This window comes from Zonotrichia albicollis, chromosome 18 (genome assembly GCF_047830755.1).
Source record: "Zonotrichia albicollis isolate bZonAlb1 chromosome 18, bZonAlb1.hap1, whole genome shotgun sequence".
Taxonomy (NCBI): Eukaryota; Metazoa; Chordata; class Aves; order Passeriformes; family Passerellidae; genus Zonotrichia; species Zonotrichia albicollis.
Genome location: NC_133836.1, coordinates 3946654 through 3956936, shown reverse-complemented (window position 1 = coordinate 3956936; position 10283 = coordinate 3946654). Strand labels below are relative to the sequence as shown.

The 10283-nt window shown below is 49.8% G+C and overlaps 1 protein-coding gene across 6 annotated transcripts in view; it reads right to left on the bottom strand.

Moving 5' to 3' along the window:
• Positions 1-361: 361 nt before the first annotated feature.
• Positions 362-10283, bottom strand: part of RPH3A (rabphilin 3A) — a 32166-nt gene continuing 22244 nt past the window's right edge. For all 6 annotated transcript variants that reach the window (XM_074554072.1, XM_074554074.1, XM_074554076.1 and 3 more), the window contains 8 exons: positions 9696-9770; positions 7617-7726; positions 6919-7045; positions 6442-6498; positions 5271-5422; positions 4161-4242; positions 3663-3759; positions 362-2755 (listed from right to left, as the gene is read on the bottom strand). In XM_074554072.1, coding sequence (XP_074410173.1) covers positions 2625-2755; positions 3663-3759; positions 4161-4242; positions 5271-5422; positions 6442-6498; positions 6919-7045; positions 7617-7726; positions 9696-9770 — 831 coding nt within the window. In that variant the 3' untranslated portion in view covers positions 362-2624. The remainder of the gene's footprint in view (positions 2756-3662; positions 3760-4160; positions 4243-5270; positions 5423-6441; positions 6499-6918; positions 7046-7616; positions 7727-9695; positions 9771-10283) is intronic.

The window sequence follows — 10283 nt, the reverse complement described above, 5'->3', positions numbered from 1 at the left end:
TACCCCAAGCCAGGATCTCCCTCCCAACCACCCCAAACTTCTCCACATCTCCAACCCAATTCCAGCAGCCCCAACCCACCAGAAATTCCCAGAACCAGCCCCTTTATGCACCCCACGAGGTTCCTCTTCCCACAGGGAATGAAAGAAGCCAAAAATCAGTAATTTTTTTTTTGTTCTTTTCCAATAGTCTCACTTTATTAGATACCACATCAAGAGAGGATGTTGTGCTGCATGCAGCGGAAGACTGGAGGATTTCTAATTCCTGTGTAAGGTTTTCTTTTTCTCTTTAACAGTTGTAAACTGATATTTGGCTGTAGAATCACTGCATGCGAGTCTGAATGCAAACAGCAGTAGAAGAGGCTTTTAATTTTCTTTTTTTTGCCTTTTTTTTTTTTTTTCCGTTTGTTTGTTTTTCACCATTCCCAATCCATAGGTGCATGCTTTATTTACAACAAAAAGAACTCATTCAGGGCAGGAATAACCATCAGAAAAACTGAGAAGAGGAGGGGGCAGAGACCAGGGCTGTGGTTTTGCACATTACTGAGGAGATTGGCAAGTTGCACTTGATTTTTGGAGGTGCAAAGAGATGATCTGAGTATCCTTTTCCCAAAGAAAGCAGGCTGAACAGGGGATGGGAATACAGGATGGGAAAAGGGTAACCTCAAGTGAGTTGTTCTGCACATACAAAGGAGGCTGGGCTGCTGCAGGACTGGGAGAAATAAAGGAATTGCTTAAACAATGATTTTTAAAGATTTTTTTACCCTCAGCCACACATTTCCCCAGCACAGCTCCGTGCCCAAGGGCTGCTCTGGGTATGAACAGGAATTTTTTGGGCCAGGTCCATCCCTCTGGAAAGGGTGGTGGCAACTTGGAGTCATTAAGGTTGAAAAAGGGAGAATCCAACCATTGATCCTGGATCCCACCATCCCACAGCTCAGCTGGGCCTGGAGCAGGGAGGTTTCAGCACGGGATGCAGAGGGGAACAGTCCAAAAAAAATGGAATTGTTTCAGTCTGGTCCTAGCTCAGGGATGCCACTGTGACTGGCACAAAAATTCCATGAAAAAGGGGAAAATTTCCAGGTCTCCTCTTCCATTCCACCCCAAGAACCATCAAATCACCTGGGGGTGATGGAAGAGGATTCCCAGCTCTGTCTGGACCCTCTGGGATGGGTTGGGTTGGCTTTTCCCACCTGGAGATCCAAGGAGGGAGGGAAACCAGGCTGGGGTTTGTGTCACCCAGGGCACATCAGCAATTTCTGCTGGGGCTGGGGGGAGATAAAGAAAATACCAGGAAAACCAGAACTCATCCAACTCAAAGAGAGGGCAGCAGCAGCAGAGGGTGCAGGGGGACGTTTCACACACCATGCTCAGTGTGACAAGAAAATTCCATATATTCCCTTAGTGCTTAGTGTGCTCCTATCCACAGGGCCTGGTGTGTTCCAGAGCCAGGGAAAGGTTCCAAAACCAGGGAATGGTTCCAGAGCCAGGGAAAGATTCCAGAGCCCAGCAGCAGCAGCAGATGCAGAGAGTCTGTGCTCTCCTGCTGTCCAGACCAGATCCAACAGCTCCAGGCCATCCTTAAAATGCAGGCTGAGGGGTTCTTGGGCAGAAAACTGGGAAAAACGAAAGGAAACCAAACCAAAACAACCTAAGTTTGGAAGATCTCAGATTGTTCCAGCTAATTCCAGGAGTTGTGGAGGTTTAAAGCAAAAATCCTTGCACACATCAGGGGTTTGGGGGGAAGCAGCAGCTCCCTCAGCTTCCCTCCTGAGGAACCGAAAATCCTTGGGAGCAGGAGGGGTCTGAGGGGACCTAGGAGCCCTTCAGGGCTCGGCCAGTCACCACTACACAGCTCAGGGGTGAGGAGGAGGTAGTCACAACCCTAAAACACCGCTGGGCTCCTACAGCAGCGGAGCCCCCAAATTCCTCGGGCGAAAGGACAAAAACCAACCCAAACCTGCTCCCCTGCGAGCACAGAGCTCCCTAAACCCTCCTTGTCGCTGTCATGGTGTTGGTGGTGGATCTTCTCAGCAAAGGATGTGCCACAACATTGCTCAGGTGGGCCAGAGCAGAGGAGAAGCTCAAGCAGGACTCGCAGGATGGCTCCGGTGACACCGGAATTTTTGGCCTAACCACGACGACACGGACACCAGGCGAACGGTGACACCCACACCAAAGCCAAGGAGCTTTTTTTTCCTTATTGCAACTGAGGTATTGAGATCACACAAGCGAGGACAGGCTGATGCTCCCAAGCCCAGCACTCCCATCTCCTCCATGGGGAGACGCGAGGAGCGGAGGCTGGAGGGACACAGAGCGTCAGAAACGCGACGGGAACGGAGAGAGAGGGGGGAACAGTCAGGAGGGAACTATTGCTTGCCAAAATTACACACCAGGAGAACTCAACAGCCTCCCTCCCCCAGCTGAAAATAAATAAAGGAGAATAGAAAAGATCTGGGGGAGTTTCCAGTGGAGGGGGTTTGGAGGAGGAGGACCCTGGGATCAGAGGCTGTAGCAAGGCGTGGCTGCGCTGGAAGACGGGACACCAGGGACATCGGGGACATTGGGGACATCAGGGACCTACAGGGGTGTGGCAGAGGGCAGGGAGGGCTGGGCAGAGGCTCCCTTTAATCACTGGCCACGTGGTTCTCGTTCTGCAGGGTGTGCCAGCGCTCGATCTTCTTGTCCTTGTTCTTCAAGCACTCGTACCAGTGTTTCAAGCGCTCGCCCTTGGCCGTGATTCCCAGCTGGCAACCGCCTGGGGAGAGGGGAGAAGAGCAGAGTTTGTATCCAGAGATGGTGCTGTCATGGACATGTTTTATGAAAAAAATCTTTTTGCTAAGATTTTTTTCTCTTGAGAAGCTCAGAGGCTTTAGAAACAAAACATAAATAAAAATTATCTACTGTTGTGCAATGCAACAGGTGCATTTTTGTTTTTTTTTTTTGATTGGTTGTTTTTAATTAATGGCCAATCACAGTCTACCTGTCTTGGACTCTCTGGTCAATCCAAAATTTTATTATCATCCTTTTCTATTGCTTGCTAGCCTTCTGATGAAATCCTTTCTTCTAATCTTTTAGTATAGTTGTCTCAGACTCTCTGGTCAGTTACAAGATTTTTTTTTTCTTTTCTAGCCTTCTGATGAAATCTTTCTATATTCTTTTAGTACAGTTTTAGTATGTAATTTTCTTTTAATATAACATATATAATAAAATAATAAATCAGCCTTCTGAAACATGGAGTCAAGATTCTCATCTCTTCCCATGTCAAGATTGCCTTGCAAATTCAACATTTAGTTGAAAAGTTGAATAGTCACCCTGAGTGAAGAATGCTACCACATTTGGTGACCTCGAGTAAGTAGCATTGATTATCCCTTTGTGGAGTCATAACCACAGTGGTGCTGATGTGCCAGGAAATCCTGCCATGGGCACACACCTCACACCCTGCAATGCTTTTTCCATCTCCTGGCTCAAAAATCTAATGGAAATGCCTGGAGATGCTTTTCCTGCCCAAAAGATGCTGGAGGTGGGGCAGTGTGGGGGATGCACCCACCAGATTCCATCATCCCACCTGGGCAGGTGACCCAGATCTCCCTGACATCCAGCAAACCCCATTCCAGGCACCAAACCCTGCCCCAGAGGGCAGAGCCTCCCAGCTCGTGGCTCACCAATGTAGTCGTTGGATTTCCCGATGTCGTAATCCCAGACGGAAATGTCCAGGGATTTCTTGGCCAGGTCGCTGTGTTTGATGTCATAGAAGAACTCCTGCAGAAAGGAAAACACCCCCTAAAAGCTGCAGTAATTAATGGAATTAATGAAGGAAAAGCTCTCCCTCCCTGTGGCACCTCTTTTCCAGGGGCTGAGCTCACCCCTTGCACCTACGTGAGCCCTTTCCAGCTGTCCCATCAAAGCAGCACCAGCGGAGAATTTCCAGTTTCCACCCCCAGGAATGCTGATCCCACCCACATGCCCAGCTGGGATGCAGGGAGATTTCAGGGTGTGTGGTGCTGCCATGGCAAAGTCATTCCCAAAAATATTCCTGGGCACAGGAGTGGGAAAGGAGCTTGAGCAAAGAGCCAAAGCTCGGGGAGTTTGTCTTCCACCTCCTCCACTCAACACAGCACTCAGTGAATTGATTTAATAATATAAAAAATATCCATCCATACCTCGTTAAATTCAGGATTCAACGTTTTCTTCTTAATCTGTGTCTTGTGCTTGGCCTTTTTTCCCATGTCAGGTTTCAGCCAACTGGGGGCAACAGAAAACAGCTCAAAATTCAAGTGCAAGAACAGTGGGAGTTCATAAGCTTAAAAAGTGAGCTTCTGGGCTGGAAGAGATTTATTTAGAGCCAGTCTCTCCTCCCACCTTCCAGAGTATGTGGGAAAAGTGTGGGGCTGGGGCTGTGCAGCCTGGCTGCAGATCCAGAACTCAATTTAGGGCTGGGATTAATTAGATCACTGATTTAAAAATATAAAGCCACCATCTTCTGTTTCTGGAAATGGAAAATGCAACAAATTAAGAGAGACTGGGAAGGGAAGCTGCTCAGCTCTACTGAGCTACAAAAAGATGAGCAGAATATGTTCAGCATGAGAGGCACTGAATGAGTTTTAGGGAGAACTGAGGGTTTTTATGAAGGCAAAGGAAAAAACCAGGAATGGTTACGGGATTTCTCTGTGTTGCAGCTCACAAGGCTGGGATAAAAACCCCACAGGATTCCCAGGAGCCACGTGGGTTTATGGGGCAGCAAGCAGGGCACGGAGGGACACGGAGCCACCTCTGTCCTGCAGCCAGGGTGGGTCAGAGCTGGAGAGAAGGATTCCTTTTCCCCCAGCTTCCACTGTCCCTGGAGTCCCACCACACCCTTGGTGAGTCACGGGTGGGAATCCCACTCCTATGGATCCCGGGAAAGCTGGAATTTGGAAGTTGGTAGTTCGAAGTTGGTAAGTGGAAGTTGGCACCAGCCCCAAACCCACCCCACATCCCCCACGTGCCCTCTGCTTGCAGACACAAGGTGATCAGTCAAAGCTTGGACTCCTGAAGTCTCTTCCAGCCTTTAACAATTCTGGGATTCTCCATGGGGCAATTCCACAGGGATTTGCGCACTGGGGAGTGACAGACCCAAGGGCTAGCTCAACACCACCCACACTGGGGACACCACCAGAGGTGAAGCTCAAGCAGGACCCGCAGGATGACACCGGTGACACCAGATTTGCCCTGAATTCCCTTAATTTGCTGCAGAGGAAGGAGAGCAGGCGGCGCCAGCCCCGGGGACTCACAGCTTGACGAAGGGATCCGAGTATCCGTTGGCGTCCATGGCCGCCAGGTGCACGCAGCGCACGATGCCCACGATGAGCCCGCCCTGCTGGGTGCTGTACATCAGGGACACCAGGATCTTGCCCCGCTCCTCCACGTCCCCGCCGCGATCCACCTGCGGGAGGAGCCGCCAAAAGCGCGTCACGGACGCGTTTTATGGAAAAATCCTTTCGTTAGGATGTTATTCTCCCAAAAAGCTGAGAGGCCTCAGAAAGGAAATGTAAACAATGATTATCTGCTGCTGTGGAATGCAACAGGTGGATCTGTGATTGGTCTTGTGTGGTTGTTTTTAATTAATGGCCAATCACAGTCCAGCTGTGTCAGGACTCTCTGGTCAGTCACAAGATTTTATTATCATCCCATTTCTTTTCCTTTCAAGCCTTCTGATTAAATCCTATCTTCTATTCTTTTAGTATAGTTTTAGTATATAATTTTCTTTTTATATAATATATATCATTAAATAAGAAATCAGCCTTCTGAAACACCGAGTCAAGATTCTCATCTGTTCCCTCGTCCTGGGACCCCTGTGAACACCACCACAGAGGTGGGCGTCAAATGTGGCAATAATGTTTCCTCCCTCACATCTCTCCTCTGGCTCAGCTGTTTGCCTTAATTTTTCCTTCTCCTAGCCAAGCTTCTGTCAGATCAGAGTGCAGTTTTCAAAGTCAAGTTTTCAGTCAGTTTTTTCTTTTTGTTTGTTTGTTTGTTTTAAATTAATTTTGTTTTCTATGAGACAGAGCAGACTGTGTTTCAATGATAATTTATGTCACCTATGTGTGTGCGTATATATAATTATTTATTATTTATTTTTATTGTGGGTTATTATTGCCCATTTGATAATTCCATTCAGAATGAAGGTGCAGCAAACAAAACTAAGATCAGAGCTGGCTTTGAATATTATATTTTCCTAATTTTGCCTCTTTCTCCCTGTTCTCCTTTCAGTTACTTCCCTCCAAAGCCATCTCTTGTGCAAAGGAACCTCTCTTGCATCAGGAGGGAAAAGTCAGCGTGGAGGAGGAGGGATGGGATGGACATCAAGGAAAGTGGGATTGCTGGGACAGGGGGACAATGGGGTTGTACACAAGGGATGGTGGAAAGGACATGGATGGAGCTTGTGCTGCTCCAAGGACTCACCTCCTCCTCGTACAGAGCCATCCCACGGGATGCGCCGGTCGTTCCGGCACGCTTCGTCTGGGATGAGAAAGGGACAAGGAGAATGCCATGAATGACTGGGAGAGGAGCCATCCCACAGCAAAAAAAACTCCTGGGAATGCATGCAGCCCAGCTCCTGGAAGAGCCTCAGGAATCTCCATCTGCTCCATCAATCCCCATCCCAGTGGATTCAACGGAGGACAAAGCAACCTGTGCCCTCCTCCACGGTGACATCCATCCCCAAGGGCTGGCAATGCCAACAGGAGCAGGCCCTGGAGTCTCTTTCCATGGATTCCCACCAGGCTCTTATCTCCAGGCCTTGGGATGTCACATCAGCCCAGGCACAGGTGGGAATACAACTCCTAAAGGTGCCAGGGAAGTCAGGCACCTCCAGCCCATCCCTGCATCCCTCAGGTGCCATTTCCAAAGGGAACAGAAAGGATTTTCATGGACACTCACTGGTATTACTCTCTCCAGGCAGATGTTGAAGTTCTTTTTCTGGTTGGCTTTGAGTTTTTTCAAGGCAACTCTGGTTTCTCCAATGAACTCGTTGTGGCCAAATTTGTCCTCATCACACACGGAGATCCTGGAGGGAAGAGGGAAAGGGGAACATAACCAGGCTGGAGCAGTGCCTGACTCCAGAGCCAAACCCATCCCTGCAGAGGTACTGCTGGGGGGAGGGAAAAACAAAACAAAATCCCCCAAACCCACCCTTGATGTGGATTTCCTCTGAACAACAGCCGTCAACCCCCAAATTTCTGTCTTGATTAAAAAAAAAAAAAAATCAACATTTTTAATATTTGCTTTGTGGTGGGGCAAGAAATCAAGAGGTGGAAGTTTTCTGAGGGGGAAAAGAGCCATAAATTGAAAGAGATATTTATATGGACTTTTTTCCCTGGGTTATTGTCAAATCAGCAGAGACGCACATCTCTATGATGATAAAAATCATAGCAAAATCAATAATTTACTATTAAATTACAAGGTCAAAATGCAGTTCTCTTCAAACAATCATCCAGATGACCAAACTCATGTTGATTTCAACCCAAAACTGCATTTCTCACAGCCCTAACCCCCCCCTGCACTCCTGGGGGTGGTGCTGTGGGTGAGGCCACCCCAAACCCAACCCTGTGGCACCCCTGGGCTCCTGCTGGCCTTACCTGAGGGTTTTCCTCTGCATGTCCTCGTCGGTGATGCCGTGGTACACCAGGGTCTCGTTCCACACCGGGTTCCGGGTGTTGCGCAGCGTCTTCGTCCTCAGCTTGTTGGACTGTGGGGTCACACAAACACAGGGGAATCGGTGTGAGTTCAGGGTTTACCCCAGAACCCTGGGTCCCTCCCAAGATAATTCCCTCCCAGGTGTGTCCATCACCTCTCCTTTCCCCTCCCAGCACTGTCTGTCAGCCCTGGAATTCCGGGATTGGCAGATTCACAGGATGCCCTTTACCCCTGGGGGGACATTGGGCCATCCAGGTGTCCTTTGTCCCTTGTACCTGCTTGGTGGCTCCCTGCCCCTCTCCCCGGGGTTAAAGGAGCAGCAACCACGGGCTCAGGGAGTTCTGTTGGAGCTGGGGCTGCATTCAGAGGCCTGTGGGCCAGAATAAAGCTCTGGATCCACATCCTCCATCAGAACCGACTCCTTTCCTTCACCATCCCCTTAACGCTTCTCCACAGAGGGAAACCTGAGGAGCAGCCCCTGTTATGGGGAGAATCTCCATCCCAGCACCACCAGAGCTCCTGCAGGCCTGGACCTGTCCCCACGGGCCCAGTGCAGCACCCAGCCAGCCCAAAGTGTCAGTGGGGTGAAACACCACACACCCAGCCAGCCAAAAGTGTCTGTGGGGTGAAACACCACACACCCAGCCAAAAATGGGGTGAAACACCACACACCCAGCCAGCCAAAAATGGGGTGAAACACCACACACCAGCCAGCCCAAGGGGTCTGTGGGGTGAAACACCACACACCCACAGCCAAAAGTGTCTCTGGGGTGAAACACCACACACCCAGCCAGCCCAAGGGGTCTGTGGGGTGAAACACCACACACCCACAGCCAAAAGTGTCTCTGGGGTGAAACACCACACACCCAGCCAGCCAAAGTGTCTCTGGGGTGAAACACCACACACCCAGCCAGCCAAAAATGGGGTGAAACACCACACACCCAGCCAGCAAAAGTGTCTCTGGTGAAACACCACAGTTGCCAGCATTTGGTTCAGCACCAAAGGCCAGACAAGGCAAGGCACATCCTGTCCACGATATTGGTGGTACCAATACCCCAGGATTCCTCTCTACCCAAATCCCAGCTCCTGGCAGGGGTGCCCTGTCACAGCTGGCACAGGTGAGCTCTCAGGGAGGATCAAGGTGGAATTTTGCACAAGCACTGGGAATTTGGTGACATGTGGTGGCTGGGAGAGCCTGGATTTTGTCACTCCCGGGGGTTTATTCCCTCAAGGAGAGGGGAAAAGGTGCCCAGGGCAGGATGTGGGGGCTCAGGCCACAGCTCTCATGGTCTAAAGGAGGGAACAGTGAGGAATTGAGGAGCTGTCACTTGCTTGTGTGTCTTTCACAACCACACGTTCAAAATTAAAAAAAAAAAATTAAAATAAATATCAGCAAATGAGAGCAGCAGAAATCAAAGCAATTCCCAACACCACACCTGGATTTCCTCTGAACAATACCAATACCCCATGCCTAAAGCAAGGCTGTAAAATCAATCCAATGATTTTATTATCAGTTCTCCCCTGGTTTTACTCCTGGTTCCTCTGAGCAGAACTCTGCTGCACCCTCTAAACAAAGAGCCAGCACTGCTAATGGTCATTCCTTCCTCAAGATTTACCCACCCAGATCACCTCAGCTGGGCTGGAGAGGGAAATTTCCAGGAATTTCCATCATGGAGCCAGAGTTTCCCCCACAGTTCTCTCCCCACAGCTCCAACAAAAACGTGCTGCATCTTCCAAGCAAATGGATAATTCCAACCCTGGGCATAATTAGATTTTTTGGGCAGATGTTTTGTGATGCATTAACAGCAATGCCTCCTCTGGAGCTTCCCTCCATCCCTGAGCAGATTCCTGCCTGCAGGATGAGCTGTTCCTCGGGTCTGGGAGAGCATCTGGGAGCATCCTCCCTGTTCAGAGACACCCGCAGGGAAAACAGCAGCAAGCAGAGAAATCAACAGGGAAAACCTGATCTGATTTGAGAAACCTCTGCTCCATCCCCAGCACCAAACCTGGCAGAGCCTCACCTTGCTGGCTCCAGGCAGGAGGTGCAGCTTCACATAGGGATCAGCCAGGCCATTGGAATCCATTGGTTTTAAGCCCTATAAAAGGATAAAGGAGACATAGGATGTGAATCCTCCTTCAGCAAAGAGAAAAATGCCCATGAAAAAACACAAAGAGAAAATGTGTTCAGTGACCCAAGAGCCTCTGCCCTGAGCAGCTGTGGGTGCCAGGATGTGCTGAACCAACTCATCCCAGGAAAAATCAGCATTGTAGAATCACAGGATGGTTTGGGTTGGAAAAGACCTCAAATATCACCAAGATCCACTCCCTGCCACAAGCAGGGACAACTTCCACTACCCCAGGCTGCTCCAAACCCTGTCCAACCTGGCCTGGGACACTCCCAGGGATGGGGCAGCCACAGTTTCTCTGGGAGGACTGTTCCAGGGCATCACCACTCCCACAGATCTCTTGGATCCACACAAGGAAAAGCCCCCCAACCCTCCCCAGCCAGGAGCAGCTGTGCCTGGAGCCTCCCAAGGGAGCAGCCTCTGCCAGCAGCCACATGGCTTCCTTCCCATTGCACCAGAGAAACTGGCAGCCAGATGGATTTA